At 47.0% G+C, this 27,431-nt stretch overlaps 1 protein-coding gene across 1 annotated transcript in view; it reads right to left on the bottom strand.

The window, feature by feature from the left end:
* Positions 1–772: 772 nt before the first annotated feature.
* eepd1 (endonuclease/exonuclease/phosphatase family domain containing 1) overlaps positions 773–27,431 on the bottom strand; it is a 97,845-nt gene continuing 71,186 nt past the window's right edge. The window contains exons 3-7 of the mRNA XM_078414972.1: positions 23,587–23,697; positions 14,186–14,320; positions 8,593–8,719; positions 3,717–3,911; positions 773–1,900 (exon numbers count right to left, since the gene is read on the bottom strand). Coding sequence (XP_078271098.1) covers positions 1,701–1,900; positions 3,717–3,911; positions 8,593–8,719; positions 14,186–14,320; positions 23,587–23,697 — 768 coding nt within the window. The 3' untranslated portion in view covers positions 773–1,700. The remainder of the gene's footprint in view (positions 1,901–3,716; positions 3,912–8,592; positions 8,720–14,185; positions 14,321–23,586; positions 23,698–27,431) is intronic.

Below are 27,431 nucleotides of genomic sequence, written 5' to 3'. Positions count from 1 at the left end.
ACTCAGCAGGACAGGCGGCATCTCTGGAGAGAAGGAATGTTAATAGAGGGTGTCAGGGGTTATGGGGAGAAGGCAGGAGAATGGGATTTGGAGGGAGAGATAGATCAGCCATGATTGAATGGCAGAGTGGACTTGATGGGCCGAATGGCCTAATTCTGCTCCTTTCACTTATGAACTATTGAACAGCTTGCTGAACTGCAATAAGTTGTTGATGGCAGAGTATGTAAGACAAGGGATGGACATTTTGTTCTTAGGCCTGGATGGAGTGAATATGGAGAGGATGTTTCCACTAGTGGGAGAGTTTTAGACCAGAGGTCATAGCTTCAGAATAAAAGGGCATGCCTTTAGAAAGGAGATGAGGAGGAATTTCTTTAGTCAGAGGTTGGTGAATCTGCGGAATTCATTGCCACAGACGGCTGTGGAGGCCAAGTCAATGGATATTTTTAAGGTGGAGATTGACAGATTCTTGATTAGTAAGGGTGTCAAGGGTTATGGTGAGAAGGCAGGATAATGGGGCTGAGAAGGAGAGGGAATTTTGAGAGGGAATTTCCCTCGTTGAGAGGGAAAGATAGATCAGCCATGATTGAATGGCAGAGTGGACTTGATGGGCCGAATGGCCTAATTCTGCTCCGAGAACCTATGAACATTTTCTCTTCTTCAGAGAAAGCGGCAGTTCTTGAACACTGAGGCACCGCCTCATCAGAATGCAGAGAAGTGTTTTAATCACCTCCACGTACTGAACAATAAAGGGTACAGCCACAGTTTGCTCGCATGTTGTTAAATTTATTAGCTCTTTAATCAAATGTGCAATTTCGGAGTACCATACAATCTAATGTTACAAGTGGTAATTATAGTAACAGTCAGTCGTACACCGTACCATTTCAATGTGTTAGTCACAGACCCCCAAAGGACACAGTCCAGTATTGAGCATCAGACTGTGGCAATGGTTATTTTGTGCTAACACTATTTCACTGCTGGATGCAGAATTCCCTTTTAACTCCCTGGATTCATGTAAAACGCAGATTACCACACCAGCAGTATGTGCAACAGATGCAATCTGAGCATACCAGACATTTTTCTTTTTTCCAAAAAAAGTACTTTACCATCACGAGCTCAGTACAAATATAATCTACTATTGTTTTTCATTTTATATTACGAATGCCAGAATAGGAGCAAATATATCCCAACGTTCTGTGCAAAAACGAAAACAAACAAAAATAAATCACAAAATAATATTGGATCTGCTATTTTATCCACAAATTTAACACTTTCACGTATTATCCAAAGCATTAAATGCCAGCAGCAGCAGCAGCAGCTGTAGTTTTCAATCGTAGCTTGCTAGTGATGTCGAATAAAAATAGTGCAGTATTTTGAGGTTTTCCAAAGAGTTGGTGAACAGATTAACCTCAAGGCCATCCAACTTTATTTTTAAACTTGATTTGCCAAATCATTTGGCATAAAGTGTCCTTTTTTTACCCATTTAAAATGTCTCTTCTTTTATCGCTTTCCAACAAAAATAGCCTATATTCAAAAATCTTTTTTTTAAAACACACTCATTTGCAGCTGAAATTAACCACGTCATAACTGAAAGTTAATTGTTAAAAGGCAGATTAGATTTTTTTTTTCACATTCAGTCGCTCACTTGCTTCATGGGTGAATGATTGTCCTGTGATAACTGTCCACCGGCCGCGCGTTGTGTGTCACCGCTCATCCTTGGTGCTTCCGTCTGCTTGCTCGACAGTCACGGCACTGCCATTGCCAAACGGCACTTTCCTACCCAAGTCCCTCTCCACGTAGAGCTCCGCCCACAGAGGGCAATGTTCAGAGGCGACCCCGCCCCAAGACCAGCCGTCGGGAATCCAGGGGTTTGTGAGACCTTCCCTCACGACAGACCAGTGACCTTGTGGCAGGAGGGGAGGAGAAAGGGCGCGGATTTAGAAAGAAACCAAGAGGAGAGAAAAGGCACAACGACTTCTTATTTTCAGGCAAACAAGCTTAAAATAGTTGTACAGGGCCCTAGTGAGACCGCACCTGGAGTACTGTGTGCAGTTGTACAGGGCCCTAGTGAGACCGCACCTGGAGTACTGTGTGCAGATTTGGTCTCCAAATTTGAGGAAGGATATTCTTGCTATTGAGGGCGTGCAGCGTAGGTTCATTAGGTTCATTCCCGGAATGGCGGGACTGTCATACGTTGAAAGACTGGAGCGACTAGGCTTGTATACACTGGAATTTAGAAGGATGAGAGGGGATCTTATCGAAACGTATAAGGTTATTAAGGGGTTGGACACGTTAGAGGCAGGAAACATGTTCCCAATGTTGGGGGAGTCCAGAACAAGGGGCCACAGTTTAAGAATAAGGGGTAGGCCATTTAGAACGGAGATGAGGAAAAACTTTTTCAGTCAGAGAGTTGTGAATCTGTGGAATTCTCTGCCTCAGAAGGCAGTGGAGGTCAATTCTCTGAATGCATTCACGAGAGAGCTAGATAGAGCTCTTAAGGATAGCGGAGTCAAGGGGTATGGGGAAAAGGCAGGAACGAGGTACTGATTGAGAATGATCAGCCATGATCACATTGAATGGTGGTGCTGGCTCGAAGGGCCGAATGGCCTCCTCCTGCACCTATTGTCTATTGTCTATAAATAAAGGTGGACACAAAAAATGCTGGAGCGACTCAGCGGGTCAGGCAGCATCTCGGGTGAGAAGGAATGGGTGACGTTTCGGGTCGAGACCCTTCAGACTGAGAGACGAATCGCAGGGCTTGGGTCGGCCGCGGGATTTTCTCTGCCCGGCGGGGGCTTCAATGTCGGGGGCCCCGACCGCCGCGATTTGGCAACTTCAACAGCCTGACCGCGGGAGAAGATGGCAGGGGAAGAGAAAAGACATTGTGGCCTTCCATCACAGTGAGGAGGTGACTGGAGGAGACTCACTGTGATGGATGTTTCTTTTTTTTTGTTTTGTGTTGGTTTGTGATTATGTGTGTGTTATTGCTTATTTTTATTGATCTTATTGTTGGACTGTGGGTAATGGAATTTCGTCCAAAAGACTTGTTTTTTTGGATGACAATAAAGGCTATTCTGATTCTGATTCTGAGACAGGGGAGAGGGAAACTAGAGATTATGAAAAGGTGCCAAGAACAACTGAATGAAAGGTGTGAAAAGAACAAATCAACGCCAGCCAGATGATCAAGGAAAGGTGGAGCCCACAAAGGTCCATTGTTGGCTAAGATAAGATTATTAAGGGGTTGGACACATTAGAGGCAGGAAACATGTTCCCAATATTGGGGGAGTCCAGAACAAGGGGCCACAGTTTAAGAATAAGGGGTAGGCCATTTAGAACTGAGATGAGGAAAAACGTTTTCAGTCAGAGAATTGTAAATCTGTGGAATTCTCTGCCTCAGAAGGCAGTGGAGGCCAATTCTCTGAATGCATTCAAGAGAGAGCTAGATGGAGCTCTTAAGGATAGCGGAGTCAGGGGGTATGGGGAGAAGGCAGGAACGGGGTACTGATTGAGAATGATCTGCCATGATCACATTGAATGGCGGTGCTGGCTCGAAGGGCTGAATGGCCTCCTCCTGCACCTATTGTCTATTGGCTGTGGAAAGGTGAATACAAGTGGATACCAACAGTGGAACTAAGCAGGACGACGGTGAAGCTAGCAGGATGGCTAGGGTGGAGGAGGGACGGTGTTCGAGGGAATGCAAGGCAGGGAATGCAATGTACCTGAATATGTCTTCTTGAGGGTACGACTAATCCAGATGTTGTCCGTCGACTTTGACCCCTGAGGGTTCTTGGTGCTGATGTTGGTGAAGGTATTTGCTGGGACACAGTGAAGAAACTTCTCTTTCCGTAAGTAGTCAAAATCATTCGCGTCCGGCGGTAGACTGAAGTCTCCCAAAATAACAACATCCTTTTCACCTGAAAATGAAAGAGAACTAAATTACGCTGTTGGAAAGAGGACTGGAAGAAATTTGGGCAGGCACAGTGGTGGCGCAGCAGTAGAGTTGCTGCCTTACAGCGCTTGCAGCGCCGGCGACCCGGGTTCGATCCTGACTAAGGGTGCTGTCCGTACAGAGTTCGTACGTTCTCCCCGTGGGTTTTCTCTGAGATCTTCGGTTTCCTCCCACACTCCAAAGACGTACAGGTATGTAGGTTAATTGGGTTGGTAAATGTAAAAATTGTCCCTAGTGGGTGTAGGATAGTGTTAGTGTGCGGGGATAGCTGGTCGGCGCGGACCCGGTGGGCCGAAAGGGCCTGTTTCCGCGCTGTATCTCTAAACTAAACTCAACTAAACTAATTTACTGGAATGGTGCCAGGGATGAACGACTCAGTTATGTGCAGGGACTGGGAAAACTGGGGCACACTCTGAGGGCAAAGAAGATTGAAAGAACGGCACACAATGCTGGAACAATTCAGCGGGTCCTCACCCGAAACGTCCCCTGTCCGCGCTCCCCAGAGATGCTGACTGATCTTCAGAAGGGCTAAACATCCAAGGACGTACACGCCACTCGAGATAAATGGGTCTATTGTGGATAGGGTGAGCAGTTTCAAATACTTGGGAGTCCGCATCGCAGAGGATCTGACGTGGGCAACGCACATTGCCGCACTGGTGGGTAAGGCTAAGCAGCGCCTTTACCACCTTAGACAACTGAGGAAATTCAGAGTGTCGCTGAGGATCCTTCATTGCTTCTACTCTGGGGCTGTAGAGAGCATCCTGTCCGGCAACATTACAGTCTGGTTTGGGAACAGCTCTGCACAGGACAGGATGGCCCTGCAGAGAGTAGTGCGTTCGGCAGAACGCACCATGGGAACTACACTCGTCCCCCTGCAGGACCTATACATCAGGAGGTGCAGATCCAGAGCAAGCAAGATCATGAGGGACCCCTGCCACCCCAGTAACGGACTGTTCCAGATGCTACGATCAGGCAAACGTCTCCGCTGTCACGCTGCGAAAACGGAGAGGATGAGACGGAGCTTCTTCCCACAGGCCATCAGGACTGTCAACTTTTATAACCCGAGACTAAATTTTTGTCGACACTTTTTGTGCTATGTTTAGTAACTTATTAACTTTATTTATATGCTGTAACTGTAATTCTTTTTGTGCAAAACCCGCAGGCATTGCCACTTTCATTTCACTGCACATCGAGTATGTGTATGTGACAAATAAATTTGACTTGACTTGACTTGACTTGAGTTACTCCAACACTTTGTGTCAGTTTCTTGTTCCTACTCCAAGATTGAAAGAACGTTTGACAGTAGTGTTCTGAACCATGAATGATTTTCTTACAGTAAAAACAAAGCTGGTTCACTGCCAGGTACTCAAGTTAGTTGCTAAATGAACTAGGACGGTTATGAGGGAAAACACCGCCACGGGTTATAATCTAGAACACACTATCAATGCTCGCTGGAAGCAGCTTCAAGAGGGATTGTCAAAAAGGGAATTGTCGAAGAGGAACAGCATTTTAGACACTAGACAATAGGTGCAGGAGGAGGCCATTCGGCCCTTCGAGCCAGCACCGCCATTCAATGTGATCATGGCTGATCATTCTCAATCAGTACCCTGTTCCTGCCTTCTCCCCATACCCCCCTGACTCCGCTATCCTTAAGAGCTCCATCTAGCTCTCTCTTGAATGCATTCAGAGAATTGGCCTCCACTGCCTTCTGAGGCAGAGAATTCCATAGATTCACAACTCTCTGACTGAAAAAGTTTTTCCTCGTCTCCGTTCTAAATGGCCTACCCCTTATTCTTAAACTGTGGCCCCTGGTTCTGGACTCCCCCAACATTGGGAACATGTTTCCTGCCTCTAACGTGTCCAACCCCTTAATAATCTTATACGTTTCGATAAGATCCCCTCTCAACCTTCTAAAATTCCAGTGTATACAAGCCTAGTCGCTCCAGTCTTTCAACATTTCTTATACCAGCAACAGCGGTAGAGTTGCTGCCTTACTGCGCCAGAGACCCGGTTTCGATCCTGACTATGGGTGCTGCCTTTGGGGAGTTTTACGTTCTCCCCGTGCCCTGCGTGTGTTTTCTCTGGAATCTCCAGTTTCCTCACACATTCCAAAGACATACAGGTTTGTAGGGTTAATTGGCATTGGTAAACTATAACAAAATGTTCCTAGTGTGTGTGGAGGAACATTTTGTTATAATTTAAAAGGGTCTCGACCCGAAACGTCACCCATTCCTTCTCTCCCGAGATGCTGCCTGACCCGCTGAGTTACTCCAGCATTTTGTGTCTACCTCGTGTGTGTGGGATAGTGTTAGCGTGCAGAGATCGTTGGTCGGCGTGAACTCAGTGGGCTGAAGGGCCTGTTTTCGCGCTGTATCTCTAAACTAAAAAAAATCCCACTACATTTTTGACAGCCATTTTTAAAATGGTCGATGAGATCAAGTTCAGACAAAGGACCTGTTCTTATGAGCCGATGGGGCTGTTCTCTGAGATCTTCGGTTTCCTCCCACACTCCAAAGACATACAGGTTTGTAGGTTAATTGGCTTGGTATAAGTGTAAATTGTCCCTAGTGTGAGTAGGATAGTGTTAACGTGCGGGGATTGCTGGTCGGTGCGGACCCGGTGAGCCGAAGGGCCTGTTTCCGTGCTATATCTCTAAACTAAAAAGAAACGACACAAAATGTTTGACAGATATTTGTAAAATGATCGGTGAGATCAAGTTCAGTCAAAGGGCCTGGTCTTATGACACGATGGGCCTGTTCTTGTGCTGTACTGTTCTATGTTCTACATGGAATAGACTGCCAGAGGCAGTAGTTGAGGCAGGTACTATAAGAGCATTCAAATAAACACTTGGACTGTATGTAGACAGGAAAGGTTTAGAGGGAAGACAGACACAAAAAGCTGGAGTAACTCAGTGGGACAGGCAGCATCTCCGGAGAGAAGGAATGGGTGACGTTTCAGGTCGAGACCCTTCTTCAGACAGGTTTACAGGGATTTGGAGGGATATGGACCAAACGCGGGCAAATAGGAGTAGCTTAGGTGGAGAATCTTGGTGGGCACGGACAAGTCGGGCCGAAGGGCCTGTGGGCGTGCTGTATTGACTCTATGACTCTACTCTGCAGGACACAGCAGCCTTGAACAGGGGCTGTCTTTATTAAAATGTGATGACCTTGAGTCTCTGGCATAATCCTTTAAAATTAACGTAGCACTAACTGCCAATGAAACTTAATAGATATTACCTCTGTTGAGGCTGTTAAACAGAAAAAGAAATAGCATAACCTTGTTGTATTTTCTTCTGCTAGTCTGAAGAAGGGTCTTGGCTCGAAACGTCACACATTCCTTCTCTCCAGAGATGCTGCCAGTCCCGCTGAGTTACTCCAGCATTTTGTGTCTACCTTCGATTTAAACCAGCATCTGCAGTTCTTTCCTACACATGTATTTTCTTCTGCTGCCCACTAACATTTAAATAGAATGTAGCTGTGTAAATCTTGGCCTGGAGTGAAGCCAGGAAGGTGGCTGGTTATTGATGGGGTCCACGAGCAGCATCTTACATAGAACATACAAAATAGGTGCAGGAGTAGGCCATTCGGCCCTTCGAGCCAGCACCGCCATTCAATATGATCCTGCCTGATTATCCAAAATCAGTTCCTGCTTTCTCCCTATATCCCTTGATTCCGTTAGCCCTAATAGCTAAATCTAACTCTCTCTTGAATACGTCCAGTGAATTGGCCACCACTGCCTTTTGTGGCAGAGAATTCCACAGATTCACAACTCTCTGGGTGAAAAAGTGTTTCCTCATCTCAGTTCTAAATGGCCTACCCCTTATTCCTAAACTGAGATCCCTTTTTTCTGGACTCCCCCAACATCGGGAACATTTTTCCTGCGTCTAACCTGGCCAATCCCTTAAGAATGTTATATGTTTCTATAACATTCCCTCTCATCCTTCTAAATTGCAGTCAATATAAGAATCTTGACTAAAGAGCCTCAGGAAGAGGGAGAAGGGGGGGCTCAGAGACGCATCGGCAGGGTTGCTGCCTCACGGTGCCAGAGACCTGGGTTCGATCCTGATCACAGGTGCTGGCTGTACGGAGTTTGTACGTTCTCACCGTGACATTTCCCCGGGTAATCTGGTTTCCTCCCAAACTCCAAAGACGAACAGGTTTGTAGGTTAACTGGCTTTGGTAAAAATTATAAATAGTTCCCAGTGTGTAGAAAAGTGTTAGTGTTACGGGGGTCACTGGTTGGCGCGGACTTTGTCCGGCGCGGCGCTTCAATGTCGGGAGCCCCGACCGCCCCGATGTGGCAACTCCAACAGCCTGACCGCGGGAGAAGACGGCTGGGGAAGAGAAAAATACATTCTGGCCTTCCATCACAGTGAGGAGGTGAATGGAGGAGACTCACTGTGATGGATGTTTCTTTTGTTTGGCGTTGGGTTATGATTGTGTGTGTTATTGCATATTCTTATTGCTTATTTTTATTGGTCTTATAGTTGAACTGCGGGTAATCTTTCATTTCACTGCACATTTATGTGTATGTGACAAATAAATTGACTATTGACTATTGACGGCCGAAGAGCCAGTTTTCGCGCTGTAATTCTAAACTAAAATTATGCAGAGTATTTATTTTATGGCACGTGTACAGTACTATACCTTTCATGGTTTCCTGAAGAGTGTCTGTAAACAGTGAGACGTGATGGGCATGTGGAGGAGTTTTGTCTCCCTCCGCGACAGTTCCTTTCAGATGGACGTTTACCAAAGTAACATCAAGGGTTCCAATCTGCAGAGAGGTCACACAAGTAATAAAATGAGACTTACAATAGAGGAGCACTGAAAAGCTAGAACTGTCAGCCCGCCAAGTGTAACCTGGTCTCCCGCACATCCCAGACGCCAGGAATTCTCAATTAGTCTATGGTGTTGACATGGATCGGACAGGTTTAGAGGGATATGGGCCAAATACAGGGCACGTTGGGTTGAAGGGCCTGTTTCCACCCTGTGTCACTCCAAGACTCCAGCTGCAAGCACCACCTCAGAAAGTTCAACTTGACGCAGCCATCATTCATTTTGAACTTTTATTATTAAATTAGTAGATCATAAGGTTGTAAGTGATAGGAGCAGAATTAGGCCATTCGGCCCATCAAGTCTACTCCGCCATTCAACCATGGCTGATCTATCTCTCCCTCCTAACCCCATTCTCCTGCCTATTCCCCATAATCCCTGACTACCCGTACTAATCAAAAATCTATCCGTCTCTGCCTTAAAAATATCCACTGACTTGTCCTCCACAGCCTTCTGTGACAAAGAATTCCACAGATTCACCACCCTCTGACTAAATAAATTTCTCCTCATCTCCTTCCTGAAAGAACGTCCTTTAATTCTGAGGCTATGACCTCTCGTCCTAGACTCTCCCGCTCTATCAAAGGCTTTCACTATTCTGTAAGTTTCAATGAGGTCCCGCCTCATTCTTCTAAGCTCCAGCTAGTACAGACCAAATGCTGACAAACGCTCATCATTGGTAAACCTGCTCATTCCTAGGATCATTCTTGTAAACCTCCTCTGGACCCTCTCCAGAGCCAGCACATCCGTCCTCAGATATGGTGCCCAAAATTGCTCACAATATTCCAAATGCGGCCTTACCAGCACCTGATAGAGCGTCAGCATTACATCCCGGTTTTTGTATACAAGCCCTCTTGAAATAAATGCTAGCATTGAGTTTAGTCTGAAGAAGGGTCTCGACCAGAAACGTCATCCATTCCTTCTCTCCAGAGATGCTGCGTGTCATGCTGAGTTACTCCAGCATTTTGGGTCTATCTCGCATTGAGTTTGCTTTCTTTACTACCGATTCAGAAAATAGTCTATGCCTTTATTCCTACTACCAAAATGCATGATACTTTGCTACACTACATTCCATCCGCCACTTCTCTGCCCACTCTCCCAACCTGTCCAAGTCCTTCTGCAGAGTCCCTGCTTTCACTACACTACCTGCCCTTCAACCTATTTTCGTATCATCCGCAAACTTGGCCACAGAGTCTTCAATCCCCTTGTCCAAATCATTAATATACAATGTTATGAGAGGCAGGCTCTTTGATTGGGCATAGTGGGAGACAGGGAATCACTGATGAAATTTCCATCGTAGACAGTGAAGATGGTTCTCAAAAATTACAGCAGGATCTTGATCAGTTGGGTAAGTGGGTCGAGGTATGGCTAATGGAATTTAATGCAGATAAATGTGAGGTGTTGCACTTCAGGAAGTCAAACCATGGCAGGACCTTCACAGTGAATGGTAGGGCCCTGACGAGTGTTGTAGAGCAGAGGTATCTAGGAGTATATATACATAGATGTTGTAGAACAGAGGTATCTAGGAACACAGATACATGGATGGTGTAGAGCAGAGGTATCTAGGAGTACAGATATATAGATGTTGTAGAGCAGAGGTATCTAGGAGCACAGATACATAGATGTTGCAGAGCAGTGGAATCTAGGAGCACAGATACATAGTTCTCTGAGAGTGGCGTCACAAGTAAATAGGGTGCTACAGAAGACTTTTGGAATATTGGCTTTCATTAGTCAGAGTATAGAGGTTGAGACATTATGTTACAGTTGTACAAGAAGTTGGCGAGGCCACATTTAGTACCGTGTTCATTTATGGTCACCTTGTTATGGGAAGGATGTCATTAAGCTGGAAAGGGTGAAGAGAAGATTAATAATCCTAATTGTGTAGGGATTGCGTTAGTGTGCGGGGATCGCCTGTCGGCGCAGACTGGGTGGGCCACGCTGTATCTCTAAACTAAGCTAAAGTAAAATTACAACCCATTACAGGAGAAACTAAACCAAACGGCAAGTTAGTTTAGCATTGAGAGGACCAGGTGTCAGAGGTCAGGCAGCATCTCAGAAGAGAAGGAATGGGTGACGTTTTGGGTCGAGACCCTTCTTCAGACTGAAGATGGGTCTCGACCCGAAACGTCACCCATTCCTTCTCTCCCGAGATGCTGCCTGACCTGCTGAGTTACTCCAGCATTTTGTGAATAAATACCTTCGATTTGTACCAGCATCTGCGGTTATTTTCTTATACTGGGTGTCAGAGGTTAAGGGGAGAGGGCAGGGGAGTGGGGTTCGGAGGGAGAGATAGATCAGCCATGGTTGAATGGCGGAGTGGACTTGATGGGCCGAATGGCCTCATTCTACTCCTATTCCTGATGACCAGTCACAGCCATAGCTAAAATCTTGTTCCACTTTTCTCACGGATGGTCAGTGAGGCAACGTTCCCTGGAGTCCCAATGTCCCCAGTAGCTCACTCAGGAATGTTGCAATGGCTGCGTGGACAGGAAAGATTTGGAGGGATATGGGCCAAATGTGGGCAACTCGGACGAGCTTAGATGGGGCATCTTGGTTGGCGCGGACAGGATGGGCTGAAGGGCCTGCTTCTCTGCTGTCTGGCCCTCGGACTCTCACCCGTTCAATTATTCACTGCACCTCCACCACCTGCACCTCCACTTTCGCTGCTCCACAATCAGCAAAACTCTGATGAGTCCGAGGGCAAAGAAACAGTTTTTTAAACCTCCGACTCCATAAAGTGCCACAAGTGTTCCTTGCCATTCTGGTTCACAGAGGAGATGGTCATCGCTGCCCACAGTTGTATGTGTTTTTTTCCGAACTGCAACGTTAAGCCGGCACGATCCCTTGCAGATTCCTTTATTCCGAGCAATAGACAATAGACAATAGACAATAGGTGCAGGAGTAGGCCATTCAGCCCTTCGAGCCAGCACCGCCATTCAATGCGATCATGGCTGATCACTCTCAATCAGTACCCCGTGCCTGCCTTCTCCCCATACCCCCTCACTCCGCTATCCTTAAGAGCTCTATCCAGCTCTCTCTTGAAAGCATCCAACGAACTGGCCTCCACTGCCTTCTGAGGCAGAGAAATCCCCACCTTCACCACTCTCTGGCTGAAAAAGTTCTTCCTCATCTCCGTTCTAAATGGCCTACCCCTTATTCTTAAACTGTGGCCCCTTGTTCTGGACTCCCCCAACATTGGGAACATGTTTCCTGCCTCTAATGTGTCCAATCCCCTAATTATCTTATATGTTTCAATAAGATCCCCCCTCATCCTTCTAAATTCCAGTGTATACAAGCCCAATCGCTCCAGCCTTTCAACATACGACAGTCCCGCCATTCCGGGAATTAACCTAGTGAACCTACGCTGCACGCCCTCCATAGCAAGAATATCCTTCCTCAAATTTGGAGACCAAAACTGCACACAGTACTCCAGGTGCGGTCTCACCAGGGCCCGGTACAACTGTAGAAGGACCTCTTTGCTCCTATACTCAACTCCTCTTGTTACGAAGGCCAACATTCCATTGGCTTTCTTCACTGCCTGCTGTACCTGCATGCTTCCTTTCATTGACTGATGCACTAGGACACCCAGATCTCGTTGAACTCCCCCTCCTCCTAACTTGACACCATTCAGATAATAATCTGCCTTTCTATTCTTACTTCCAAAGTGAATAACCTCACACTTATCTACATTAAACTGCATCTGCCATGTATCCGCCCACTCACACAACCTGTCCAAGTCACCCTGCAGCCTTATTGCATCTTCCTCACAATTCACACTACCCCCCAGCTTAGTATCATCTGCAAATTTGCTAATGGTACTTTTAATCCCTTCATCTAAGTCATTAATGTATATCGTAAATAGCTAGGGTCCCAGCACCGAACCTTGCGGTACCCCACTGGTCACTGCCTGCCATTCCGAAAGGGACCCATTTATCCCCACTCTTTGCTTTCTGTCTGTCAACCAATTTTCTATCCATGTCAGTACCCTACCCCCAATACCATGTGCCCTAATTTTGCCCACTAATCTCCTATGTGGGACCTTGTCGAAGGCTTTCTGAAAGTCGAGGTACACCACATCCACTGACTCTCCCCTGTCAATTTTCCTAGTTACATCCTCAAAAAATTCCAGTAGATTTGTCAAGCATGATTTCCCCTTCGTAAATCCATGCTGACTCGGAATGATCCTGTTACTGCTATCCAAATGATCAGCAATTTTGTCTTTTATAATTGACTCCAGCATCTTCCCCACCACTGATGTCAGACTAACTGGTCTATAATTACCCGTTTTCTCTCTCCCTCCTTTCTTAAAAAGTGGGAAAACATTTGCTATCCTCCAATCCACAGGAACTGATCCTGAATCTATAGAACATTGAAAAATGATCTCCAATGCTTCCACTATTTCTAGAGCCACCTCCTTAAGTACCCTGGGATGCAGACCATCAGGCCCTGGGGATTTATCAGCCTTCAGTCCCATCAGTCTACCCAAAACCATTTCCTGCCTAATGTGGATTTCCTTCAGTTCCTCCATCACCCTAGGTTCTCCGGCCCCTAGAACATTTGGGAGATTGTGTGTATCTTCCTCAGTGAAGACAGATCCAAAGTAACGGTTTAACTCGTCTGCCATTTCTTTGTTCCCCATAATAAATTCCCCTGCTTCTGTCTTCAAGGCACCCACATTTGCCTTGACTATTTTTTTCCTCTTCACGTACCTAAAAAAACTTTTGCTATCCTCCTTTATATTATTGGCTAGTTTACCCTCGTACCTCATCTTTTCTCCCCGTATTGCCTTTTTAGTTAACTTTTGTTGCTCTTTAAAAGAGTCCCAATCCTCTGTCTTCCCACTCTTCTTTGCTATGTTATACTTCCTCTCCTTAAATTTTATGCTGTCCCTGACTTCCCTTGTCAGCCCCGTCACAGAGGACTCTGTGATCTACGGACTGTTCCCAGGGACGCATTCAGAGACTGACGTCGAGTGCTGCTGGAAGGTCATCGACTCGGTGAAAGACGCTCTTTGGTCTGCCCGAACTTTGTTGACCTCCCAGCGGAGCGAGCTGTCCGTGGGGGAATGTTGCCAACTGGCCCGCTGCAGACTGCAGGAGTACGTGCTGAAGGACGCACTGAAGCTTGGTGCAGCCAACGCCAAGGCTCTGTGGGGGAGGACCACAATCTGGGGTCCTTCCGCTGCTGGACATGGGGGGGGCAGGGTGTGGTGGAGAGAGACGCCCCTCCAAATAAGGGATTCTGTGTAAATTTGGAAATGAATATCTGCATTGAACGTGTAACCTCCGGAAATGTCGGATGGGGTTTTTGAAAAGAAGATGTCTTGTAAATATTTATTACTTGAATAAAGTATTTTTTGATATATAAAAAAAATTCCCACAGGAGTGGGGCTGCTCCTTAAAACACTCACCTTACAGCGCGCGAGGTAAGGCCTTGAGACACATGGTTTGCCATTCCCGTTGGTCTGCGCCTTGTCCAGAAGGCAGGCAGTTTTTACTTCTACTCCAGCGTTGCTGTCCCACAGATAACCAGCGTACTCTGCACTCTGAGAAAGAAGGAAGCAAATTATTTGGGGTTAGGAGGGAGAGATAGATCAGCCACGCTTGAATGGCGGAGTAGAACTCGATGGGCCGAACGGCCTAATTCTGCGCCCATCCCTTGTGACCTTATGAAAACTCAAACTCAAACACAGCCGTTCACGCGGCAAATCTGACATTCGTCAGTTGTCACCAGTCTGTTTAGTTTCGAGGTACACAGCAGGGAAACGGGCCCTTCGGCCCACGCCGAACCATCGATCACCTGTTCACACTAGTTCTAAGTAGTGGGGGGGAGGGGTTGACAAATTGTGAATATGAAGATGAGGTAAAAAAAAAAGGGAATACAGGAGATATTGCAAAAGACTCTCGGAAGAATGGGAACAGAAGTTCTAGAGGGGAAAAGAAATTAAGGGCAGGGCCAATTGTGACCGATGTGAGAGGGGAGGTAAATACAGAAGTTAAAGTGTTGTACTTAAATGCGCGTAGTATAAAAAATAAAGTGGATGAGCTTGAGGCTCAGTTAGTCATGGGCAAGTATGATGTTGTAGGGATCACTGAGACATGGCTGCAAGAGGACCAGGGCTGGGAACTGAATATTCAGGGTTACACAACGTATAGAAAAGACAGACAGGTGGGCAGAGGGGGTGGGGTTGCTCTGATGGTAAGGAATGATATTCATTCCCTTGCAAGGGGTGACATAGAATCAGGAGATGTTGAATCAGTATGGATAGAAATGAGAAATTGTAAGGGTAAAAAGACCCTAATGGGAGTTATCTATAGGCCCCCAAACAGTAGCCTCGACATAGGGTGCAAGTTGAATCAGGAGATAAAATTGGCGTGTCAAAAATGTAATGCTACGGTGGTTATGGGAGATTTCAACATGCAGGTAGACTGGGAAAATCAGGTTGGAAATGGACCCCAGGAAAGAGAGTTTGTAGAGTGCCTTCGAGATGGATTCTTAGAACAGCTTGTACTGGAGCCTACCAGGGAGAAGGCAATTCTGGATTTAGTGTTGTGTAATGATCCTGATCTGATAAGGGGACTAGAGGTAAAAGAGCCATTAGGAGGCAGTGATCACAACATGATAAGTTTTACTCTGCAAATGGAAAGGCAGAAGGGAAAATCGGAAGTGTCGGTATTACAGTATAGCAAAGGGGATTACAGAGGCATGAGGCAGGAGCTGGCCAAAATTGATTGGAAGGAGGCCCTAGCAGGGAAGACGGTAGAACAGCAATGGCAGGTATTCCTGGGAATAATGCAGAGGTTGCAGGATCAATTTATTCCAAAGAGGTGGAAAGACTCGAAGGGGAGTAAGAGACACCTGTGGCTGACAAGGGAAGTCAGGGACAGCATAAAAATAAAGCAGAGGAAGTATAACATAGCAAAGAAGAGTGGGAAGACAGAGGATTGGGACTCTTTTAAAGAGCAACAAAAGTTAACTAAAAAGGCAATACGGGGAGAAAAGATGAGGTACGAGGGTAAACTAGCCAATAATATAAAGGAGGATAGCAAAAGTTTTTTTAGGTACGTGAAGAGGAAAAAAATAGTCAAGGCAAATGTGGGTCCCTTGAAGACAGAAGCAGGGGAATTTATTATGGGGAACAAAGAAATGGCAGACGAGTTAAACCGTTACTTTGGATCTGTCTTCACTGAGGAAGATACACACAATCTCCCAAATGTTCTAGGGGCCGGAGAACCTAGGGTGATGGAGGAACTGAAGGAAATCCACATTAGGCAGGAAATGGTTTTGGGTAGACTGATGGGACTGAAGGCTGATAAATCCCCAGGGCCTGATGGTCTGCATCCCAGAGTACTTAAGGAGGTGGCTCTAGAAATAGTGGAAGCATTGGAGATCATTTTTCAATGTTCTATAGATTCAGGATCAGTTCCTGTGGATTGGAGAATAGCAAATGTTATCCCACTTTTTAAGAAAGGAGGGAGAGAGAAAACGGGTAATTATAGACCAGTTAGTCTGACATCAGTGGTGGGGAAGATGCTGGAGTCAATTATAAAAGACGAAATTGCTGAGCATTTGGATAGCAGTAACGGGATCATTCCGAGTCAGCATGGATTTACGAAGGGGAAATCATGCTTGACAAATCTACTGGAATTTTTTGAGGATGTAACTAGGAAAATTGACAAGGGAGAGTCAGTGGATGTGGTGTACCTCGACTTTCAGAAAGCCTTCGACAAGGTCCCACATAGGAGATTAGTGGGCAAAATTAGGGCACATGGTATTGGGGTTAGGGTACTGACATGGATAGAAAATTGGTTGACAGACAGAAAGCAAAGAGTGGGGATAAATGGGTCCCTTTCGGAATGGCAGGCAGTGACCAGTGGGGTACCGCAAGGTTCGGTGCTGGGACCCCAGCTATTTACGATATACATTAATGACTTAGACGAAGGGATTAAAAGTACCATTAGCAAATTTGCAGATGATACTAAGTTGGGGGGTAGTGTGAATTGTGAAGAAGATGCAATAAGGCTGCAGGGTGACTTGGACAGGTTGTGTGAGTGGGCGGATACATGGCAGATGCAGTTTAATGTAGATAAGTGTGAGGTTATTCACTTTGGAAGTAAGAATAGAAAGGCAGATTATTATCTGAATGGTGTCAAGTTAGGAGGTGGGGGAGTTCAACGAGATCTGGGTGTCCTAGTGCATCAGTCAATGAAAGGAAGCATGCAGGTTCAGCAGGCAGTGAAGAAAGCCAATGGAATGTTGGCCTTCGTAACAAGAGGAGTTGAGTATAGGAGCAAAGAGGTCCTTCTACAGTTGTACCGGGCCCTGGTGAGACCGCACCTGGAGTACTGTGTGCAGTTTTGGTCTCCAAATTTGAGGAAGGATATTCTTGCTATGGAGGGCGTGCAGCGTAGGTTCACTAGGTTAATTCCCGGAATGGCGGGACTGTCGTATGTTGAAAGGCTGGAGCGATTGGGCTTGTATACACTGGAATTTAGAAGGATGAGGGGGGATCTTATTGAAACATATAAGATAATTAGGGGATTGGACACATTAGAGGCAGATAACATGTTCCCAATGTTGGGGGAGTCCAGAACAAGGGGCCACAGTTTGAGAATAAGGGGTAGGCCATTTAGAACGGAGATGAGGAAGAACTTTTTCAGTCAGAGGGTGGTGAAGGTGTGGAATTCTCTGCCTCAGAAGGCAGTGGAGGCCAGTTCGTTGGATGCTTTCAAGAGAGAGCTGGATAGAGCTCTTAAGGATAGCGGAGTGAGGGGGTATGGGGAGAAGGCAGGAACGGGGTACTGATTGAGAGTGATCAGCCATGATCGCATTGAATGGCGGTGCTGGCTCGAAGGGCTGAATGGCCTACTCCTGCACCTATTGTCTATTGTCTATTGTCTATCCTACTTTCTTTCCACTCCCGACACTCCAAGGGGCAATTTACAGAGGCCGACTAACCTGCCGACCCGCACGCCATTGGGATGTGGGAGGAAACCGGAGCACCCGGAGGAAACCCAAGTCATCACGGGGCGGCACGGTGGCGCAGCGGTAGAGTTGTTGCCTTACAGCGAATGCAGCGCCGGAGACTCAGGTTCGATCCTGACTACGGGCGCCGTCTGTACGGAGTTTGTACGTTCTCCCCGTGACCTGCGTGGGTTTTCTCCGAGATCTTCGGTTTCCTCCCACACTCCAAAGACGTACAGGTTTGTAGGTTAATTGGCTGGGCAAATGTAAAAAAATTGTCCCTAGTGGGTGCGGGATAGTGTTGGTGTGCGGGGATCGCTGGGCGGCGCGGACCCGGTGGGCCGAAGGGCCTGTTTCTGCGCTGCATCTCTAAAAAATCTAAATCACAGGGCGCAAACCCCTGACGGACAGCACCCGGGGTCAGGATCGAACCTGGGTCTCAGGCGCTGTGACGCAGCGGCTCTACCAGCTGCCCCACTGTGCCTCCCCCTCTCCCTCTCATTACTCCATGAACCTAACGACTCGTCACTGTGTGTGGTTCCACAGACATTTCCTGACCCACGCGACCATTCTTCATTTGTTCGTACGGAAAGAACGAAAGAAACAAGATTGCATCTATTCAGCATCATTCACGGTCTGAAGCCAGCTCAGTGCATTCCACACAGTTAACTGCTGTTCCCTCGAATAGCCACTGTCGAAATGTAGAAACATTTTATGGCAGAGATTGAAAGATACTTGATTCGTAATGGTGTCAAGGGTTAAAAGTAAAAAGATGTTCTTAGTTGTAAATATCACCAGCAACTTGTCCTGGACTAGCCATATTGAAGCAATGGCCAAGCACAGAGGTGTGAAAACGCATAACTCCAGATTCAGAGACAATCTCTGAGACGGCTGTGGAGGCCGTGTCAATGGATATTTTTAGGCGGGAGGTTGACAAGATTCTCGATTAGTCCGGGTGTCAGGGGTGACGGGGAGAAGGCAGGAGAATGGGGTTGAGGGGGAAAGATAGATCAAACGTAGACACAAAATGCTGGAGTAACTCAGCAGGTCAGGCAGCATCTCAGAAGAGAAGGAATGAGTGATGTTTCGGGCGGAGATCCTTCTTCAGACTGATGTCGGGGGGGGGCGGGACAAAGACAGGATGTAGTCGGAGACAGGAAGACTAGTGGGAGAACTTGGAAGGGGGAGGGGATAGAGAGGGAAAGCAGGGACTACCTGAAGTTAGAGAAGTCAATGTTCATACCGCTGGGGTGTAAACTGCCCAAGCGAAATATGAGGTGCTGTTCCTCCAATTTGCGCTGGGCCTCACTATGACAATGGAGGAGGCCCAGGACAGAAAGGTCAGATTGGGAATGGGAGGTGGAGTTGAAGTGCTGAGCCACCGGGAGATCAGGTTGGTTAAGACGGACTGAGCGGAGGTGTTCAGCGAAACGATTGCCGAGCCTACGCTCGGTTCAAGATGATTGAATGGCGGAGTAGACTGAATGGCCCTACACATTGAATGGCGGTGCTGGCTCGAAGGGCCGAATGGCCTCCTCCTGCACCTATTGTCTATTGTCTACTTCTGCTCCTGCGATTAATGAACTTGTGAAATGTGGCAGATTGCCACATAAGATCCTGTGCATCATTGGAAGAATGATCATGTCACCTGTTTTACTGTACTTCGGAACCAAACAGGCTGGTGACAGCTGATGAATGTCTGACTTGCTGCGTGAATGGCTGTGTTTGAGTTTGAGTTTACTGTTTTAATCTGAGTTTGGTTGAGGACGTTGGGCAGAAGGTCGGCGACTCAGCAATCTGTTGACGGTCATTACCTTGTGCCCGGTGGAACAATTTGGACACAAGGTGATCCCTGTCAGCACGTTACCTTCACCCACCCTCAAACTCATCTTGTGCTTTGGTATCGAACGTTTTTTCTATAATTGCTTTCAGAGCCGGTTGGAAGTTGGAGAAGGTTTTTTTATTAAGAGGGACGGACAGAGTTGACGTGGGTAGGCTTTTCCCTTTGAGAGTGGGGAAGATTCCAACAAGGGGACATAGCTTCAGAATTGAGGGACAAAAGTTTAGGGGTAACATGAGGGGTAACTTCTTTACTCAGAGGGTGGTGGCTGTATGGAATGGGCTTCCGGTGGAAGTGGTGGAGGCTGGCTCGATTTTATTATTTAAGAGTAAATTGGATAGGTATATGGATAAGAGGGGATTGGAGGGTTATGGTCTGAGAGCAGGTAGATGAGACTAGGTCAGAGAGAGTGGTCGGCGTGGACTGGTAGGGCCGAACGGGCCTGTTTCCGTGCTGTAGTTGTTATATGGTTATTATATGGTTAAGGGAAAAGTAATGCTTTCATTTTGTAAAGTAATTTCTGATAAGCTGGGGGTTTTTTTTAAATGACGAAATGCTTGCTTATCACAACTTCATCACATCTGTTCGTGGGAGCTCAACGCAGGCAAATTGACTGCGGAGTTTCTGGTACTACATTTGTGGCTACACTTAAAAAAGTTAATTGGCTGTTCATAATAAAACTATTAGAGTCATAGAGTGATACAGCGTGGAAACAGGTCCTTCGGCCTAACTTGCCCATACCGCCCGACATGTCCCTGCGACACTAGTCCCACCTGCCTGCGTTTGGCCCATATCCCACCAAACCTGTCCTAAACCTGTTCCTTAAATGTTGGGATAGTCCCAGCCTCAACTACCTCCTCCGGCAGCTTGTTCCGTACTCTGTGTGAAAAAGTTACTCCTCAGATTCCTATTAAATCTTTTCCCCTTCACCCCAAAACCTATGTCTTCTGGTCCTCGATTCACCTACTCTGGGCAAGTGACTCTGCATCTAATGGACATCTATTTGGCTGTGAAGATATTTGGGATGTCTGGAGGTTGCCCAGGTGTTCACAGTTGCTCTCAGGACACCTGCCCTGATCAGTGCCGTCTTCTTCGCTGCCGTGTGCTGGGGCAGTAGGGCGAAGGCCGCGGACGCCAATAGAATTAACAAACTCATCGGGAAGGCTGGCTCCGTCCTGGGGGCGGAGTTGGATTCATGGGAGGTGGTCTTGGAGGGGAGGATGCTCCTCAAACTGCAGAGCACCCTGGACAATACAGCTCACCCCCTCCATGACACACTGGTCAACCCGAGGAGTACCTTCGGCAACAGACTGGTTCCAAACAAAAAGCAGCCCAGAACGCCACAGGAGGTCCTTCTTCCCTGCGGCTATCAAACTGTACAACTCCTCCCCCTTCTGTCGTGGGGTAGAGTGAGACTGAGACTGACTACCCCACCCCAATCCTTTCCACTCGTCACTTTAATTTCATGTTTCATGTATTTTGTGTTTTTATGACTGTTGGCAGATCAATTTCCCACCTGGGATCAATAAAGTTCTATCGTATCGTGTCGCATCTTGCAATATGTTGCATTGTGAACTTTGTTGCTCAAATCAGCTGAATGTGCGAGTCATTCCCTCCAGGAGACCAGTCCCTCCTGCGGCCACCAAGACTGCTGTGCATCTGTCCACTTCACCTGCCAAGTCTTTGAATCCACGCACTTTCGATTCATTGATTGAAAGATATAGCCTGGCGACACGTTGGGCACGTTAGAGGCAGGAAACATGTTCCCAATGTTGGGGGGAGTCCAGAACAAGGGGCCACAGTTTAAGAAAAAGGGGTAGGCCATTTAGAACTGAGATGAGGAAAAACTTTTTCAGTCAGAGAGTTGTGAATCTGTGGAATTCTCTGCCACAGAAGGCCGTGGAGGCCAATTCTCTGAATGCATTCAAGAGAGAGCTGGATAGAGCTCTTAAGGATAGCGGAGTCAGGGGGTATGGGGAGAAGGCAGGAACGGGGTACTGATTGAGAATGATCAGCCATGATCACATTGAATGGCGGTGCTGGCTCGAAGGGCCGAATGGCCTCCTCCTGCACCTATTGTCTATTGTCTATTATAGCTGTTGTTTTTTTGGCCAATCTGCTGAGATGTGTCTGCTCTCTTGAAGCCTGCTCCAGGCTCCTGACCCACAAATCGATGACTCAGACAAGGCAGCAGGAGTGCCTGGTTTCTTCCTCCAAATGTGGTTAATCTTTAACTGCAGGACGGCAATGTAATCAAGCAAACAGGCCCCTTGTCTCTGTCAACAGAAGAGAGGTCATTGAGAAGGGGAATGCCCCCGAGGTCTTGGTTTAGTTTAGAGATCCATCAAGGAAACAGGACCTTTGGCCCACCGAGTCCACACCGACCATCGATCACACACACATTCTCTGCTATTCCACTTTCGCATCCACTCCCTACACACTTGGCAGAGTGGCCAGTCAACCTACAAACCCGCACTTCTTTGTGATGTGGGAGGAAAGCAGGGCATCCAGAGGAAACCCACGCGATCACAGGGAAAAGGTGCAAACTCCACACAGACAGCACCTGAGGTCGGGATCGATTAGTGTGCAAAATTAGAGCACATGGTATTGGGGGCAGGGTATTGACATGGATAGAGAACTGGTTGGCAGAGTAAAGGAAGCAAAGAGTAGGAATTAACGGGCCCTTTTCAGAATGGCAGGCAGTGACTAGTGGGGTGCCGCAAGGCTCGGTGCTGGGACCGCAGTTTATTAATGATATATATTAATGATTTAGACGTGGGAATTAAATGTGACATCTCCAAGTTTGCGGATGACACAAAGCTGGGTGACAATGTGAGCTGCGATGAGGATGCTATGAGGATGCAGGGTGACTTGGACAGGTTGCGTGAGTGCGCAGATGCATGTCAGATGCAGTGTAATGAGGATAAATATGAGGTTATCCACTTTGGTGGCAAGAACAGGAAGGCAGATTATTATCTGAATGGTGTCAGATTAGGAAAAGGGGAAGTGCAACAAAACCTGGGTGTGCTTGTACATCAGTCACTGAAAGCAAGCATGCAGGTACACCAGGCAGTGAGGAAAGCTGATGGCATGTTGGCCTTCATTGCGAGAGGATTTGAGTTTAGCAGCAAGGAGGTCCTACTGCAGTTGTACAGGGCCCTGGTGAGACCGCACCTGGAGTATTGTGTGCAGTTTTGGTCTCCTAATTTGAGGAAGGACATTATTGCTATTGTGGGAGTGCAGCGTAGGTTCACCAGGTTAATTCTCGGGTTGGCGGGACTGACATATGATGAATGAATGGGTCGACTGGACTTGTATTCACTGGAATTTAGAAGGATGAGAGGAGATCTTATAGAAACATATAAAATTCTTAAAGGATTGGACACGTTAGAGGCAGGAAACATGTTCCCAATGTTGGGGGAGTCCAGAACAAGGGGCCACAGATTAAGAATAAGGGGTAGGCCATTTAGAACTGAGATGAGGAAAAACCTTTTCAGTCAGAGAGTTGTGAATCTGTGGAATTCTCTGCCTCAGAAGGCAGTGGAGGCCAATGCTCTGAATGCATTCAAGAGAGAGCTAGATAGAGCTCTTAAGGATAGTGGAGTCAGGGGGTATGGGGAGAAGGCAGGAACGGGGTACTGATTGAGAATGATCAGCCATGATCGCATTGAATGGCGGTGCTGGCTCGAAGGGCCGAATGGCCTCCTCCTGCACCTATTGTCTATTGCCTATTGTCTATTACCAAACAGCACCGTAAACTAACAGACTGAGATCATCTGCAGACAGTGCCAGGGAGAACGGACGAGTGTCACCGTGGGTCAGCTGCTGGCACAGACGCACAAGTCAGCCGGCATTGGATGCACCGGGGCGAGGGGATTACACACTGCCTCGTGTAAAACCGGATTACATCTCAATCCGTTCCAAGCTGTGTCCATTAACTCAGATGAACGGTGTCGATTTTGAAGCACCGGTGGTGGGTGTCCGGGGGAATAGCGTTGAGAACTCACCTTGAGCATTTGCACAGACGGTTTCTCGGACACAGCACACTTCCAGCATCCTCTGGGGCCTTTCCATTTGCGAACGTTTAGTAACATGGGCTGATTCAACTCCGCACAGAACTGGGAAAACACAAAGCTCATTTGGGTCAAACTGGGCGCACACACACTCTCACTAAAATAGTGCAACGTGTTAAATGCCCCAAATATTAATAACGTGCTTTAAAACTCTTACGTCTTTATTTTAGGAATGCGTCAGAGCCGTTAATGCCGCCGCTGAATGATTTGCATTTGTCCTAGATACTGAACTGTAATCACATCACTATTATAAAAAGCACTGAACCAACAGCTGTAGGTTTTATACTGCGTCAATAAAACTCAGATGACTTGCTGAAGCGAATTTTTTCCACGCAGACCTCATCCGATGGAATAATGTACCCAATGTAGTCTTGTATTTATGCAAGAGGTTTAGCATCGGGCACGGGAACAGGCCCTTCGGCCCACAAAGTCCGTGCTGAACATGAGGTCAAGTTAAACTAATCTGTGCTTGCATGCGATCCACACCCCTCAATGGGCCAAATGTCGGGCTGGTGGGACTAGCACAGATGGAGCATCTTGGTCAGCGTAGACCAGTTGGACCGAAGGGCCTGTCTCTATCTATGACTCTATCTACGATGCAACGAGTAGACTGGGTCTATGTGTGCCTTGCAGCTGCCAGTAATTTAATTTAATTTCCACATGGAACGAACTTCCTTCAAATCTGATAGCGCTGTTGAATAAATCACTTCCTACACTCCAAATTCCTATGTGGATTAAACCGTGTAAATGACGGTGGCAGGGTTGGATTTATGGAAAAATAAATGGAATTGTGTAATGAAAATGTTCGTTTCTAGATCAATTCATTCAAATTGCACGCTGTCACGTTCACCAGAATCAGAGAACACTACATTATTAGAAAAATAAGCTAACATTGCTCGATCACGGTGGGGAGGCGGTAGATTTGCTGCTTTTCGGCGCCAGAAACCCGGGTTTGATCCCAACTACGGGTGCTGTCTGCAGGGAGTTTGTACGTTCTCTCCGTGACCTGCGTGGGTTTTCTCCGGGATCTCTGGTTCCCTACCACCACACTCCGAAGACGTAGAGATTTGAAGGCTAATCAGCTTGGTGAAATTGTGACGTTGTCCCTAGTGTGTGTAGGATAGTGTTAATGTGCGGGGATCGCTGGTCGGCGAGGACACGGTGGGCCGAAAGGGCCTGTTTCCGCGCTGTATCTCTAAACTAAACTAAACTAAACTAAAAGCATTTGCTGAGATTTAAAGAGTCAGAATTTCCCCAAACGCCTCATCCATGATCCATGGATCTCATTCTGATGATCAGATTCCACCAACTCCTTGTCGGAGAGCTGGAACTGCTGGCTTTAGCTGCACTCCAAGAGTCCACAGAGACTCAGTGGGACAGGCAGCAACATCTGGGGAGAGAGGAATTGGTGACGATTGAAGTCTGAAGAAGTCTGACCTGCTGAGTTACTCCAGCATTTTGTGAAATAAATACCTTCGATTTGTACCAGCATCTGCAGGAATTACTAGGTTAATTCCCGGAATGGCGGGACTGTCATATGTTGAAAGACTGGAGCGACTAGGCTTGTATACACTGGAATTTAGAAGGATGAGAGGAGATCTTATCGAAACGTATAAGATTATTAAGGGGTTGGATACATTAGAGGCAGGAAACATGTTCCCAATGTTGGGGGAGTCCAGACCAAGGGGCCACAGTTTAAGAATAAGGGGTAGGCCATTTAGAACAGAGATGAGGAAAAACGTTTTCAGTCAGAGAGAGCTGGATAGAGCTCTTACGGATAGCGGAATCAGGAGGTATGGGGAGAAGGCAGGAACGGGGTACTGATTGAGAATGATCAGCCATGATCACATTGATTGGCGGTGCTGGCTCGAAGCTATCATTATACCCAATAGACTGACAAAAATGCTGGAGTAACTCAGCGGGTCAGGCAGCATCTCAGGAGAGAAGGAATGGGTGACGTTTCGGGTCGAGACCCTTCTTCAGACTGATGTCAGGGGGGGCGGGACAAAGGAAGGATTTAGGTGGAGACAGGAAGATAGAGGGAGAACTGGGAAGGAGGAGGGGAAGGGAGGGACAGGGGAACTATGGACAAAGGAAGGATATAGGATAGGAGTAACTCAGCAGGTCAGGCAGCATCCCTGGAGAACATGGATAGGTGATGTTTCAGATCTGGATCCAACAATACAGCACAGAAACAGGCCCTTCAGCGGTAACTGCCAGTGCCGAACATGATGTCATGTTAAACCTATCTCCCCTGCCTACACACATGATTCATATCCATGTGTTTCTCTAAAAGCTTCTTAAATGCCACTATTAAATCTGCCTGACTACCATCCCTGGCAGTACGTGCCAGCTATCCAACACTCTCAGTATAAAATCGTTGCCCCGCATTTCTCCTTTAAATGGTGCACTTCTCACCTTCAAGCTGTCCTCCAGTCTTTGACATTTCCACCCCAATAAAGAGGTGCAATAGACAATAGGTGCAGGAGGCCATTCGGCCCTTCGAGCCAGCACCGGCATTCAATGTGATCATGGCTGATCATCCACAATCAGTACCCCGTTCCTGCCTTCTTCCCATACCCCGTACTGACTGACTACTCTATCTTGTCTCCTGTAGAAGGGTCCTGAGTGAAATGTCACTGTCCATCACCTTCACTGGAATTTAGAAGATTGAGGGGGGATCTTATAGAAACTTACAAAATTCTTAAGGGGTTGGACAGGCTAGATGCAGGAAGATTGTTCCCGATGTTGGGGAAGTCCAGAACAAGGGGTCACAGCTTAAGGATAAGGGGGAAGTCTTTTAGGACCGAGATGAGAAAGTTTTTTTTCACACAGAGAGTGGTGAATCTGTGGAATTCTCTGCCACAGAAGGTAGTTGAGGCCAGTTCATTGGCTATATTTAAGAGGGAGTTAGATGTGGCCCTTGTAGCTAAAGGGATCAGGGGGTATGGAGAGAAGGCAGGTACAGGTTACTGAGTTGGATGATCAGCCATGATCATATTGAATGGCGGTGCAGGCTCAAAGGGCCGAATGGCCTACTCCTGCACCTATTTTCTATGTTTCTATGCTTCACAGATGTTGCCTGACCCGGTGAGTTCCTTCTGCGTTTTTTTAAAGCCAAGAATTTAAAACTATTCTTTCCCTAATGACATCCTGCAGATAGATGTAAGAATGTTAAATCTCCCTGCACAAATGTTCTATGCCATGGTCCAGAGAGGACGAGCCCTTCATGGACATTTCCAGTTGACTTCCACCTGACTTCCACATTGTCCTTGTGTAGGAAATAATTTGTATTGACATAATAATGCGCACGAAAATCAACGGCTTTCAAGTGTTTCTCGGGCAATGTGGCAGATTTCTGTTGTAGCAACCACAGCAACCAACTTGCACATTCTCCACCAACGGCAAAGACACAAGCTGCCGGATAATGTAATGGAAAAACTTTTTCACCCAGAGAGTTGTGAATCAGTGCAATTCCTTGCCACAGAAGGCAGTGGTGGCCAACTCAAGAGAGAGCTTCAGATTTTCCAGTGTTATATTTATATGTCATAGAGTCATAGAGTCATAGAGTGATACAGTGTGGGAAAGGGGCCCTTCGGCCCAACTTGCCCCCACCGGCAAACATGTCCCAGCTATACTAGTCCCACCTGCCCGCGTTTGGACCATATTCCTTCAAACCCGTCTATCCATGTACTTGTCTAACTGTTTCTCAAAAGTTGGGATAGTCCCAGCCTCAACTACCTCCTCTGGCAGCTTGTTCCATACACCCACCACCCTTT

The sequence above is a fragment of the Rhinoraja longicauda genome, chromosome 2 (genome assembly GCF_053455715.1).
Source record: "Rhinoraja longicauda isolate Sanriku21f chromosome 2, sRhiLon1.1, whole genome shotgun sequence".
NCBI lineage: Eukaryota > Metazoa > Chordata > Chondrichthyes > Rajiformes > Arhynchobatidae > Rhinoraja > Rhinoraja longicauda.
Note: the sequence above shows the minus strand (reverse complement) of the source record. Positions and strands in the feature narration are given on the sequence as shown.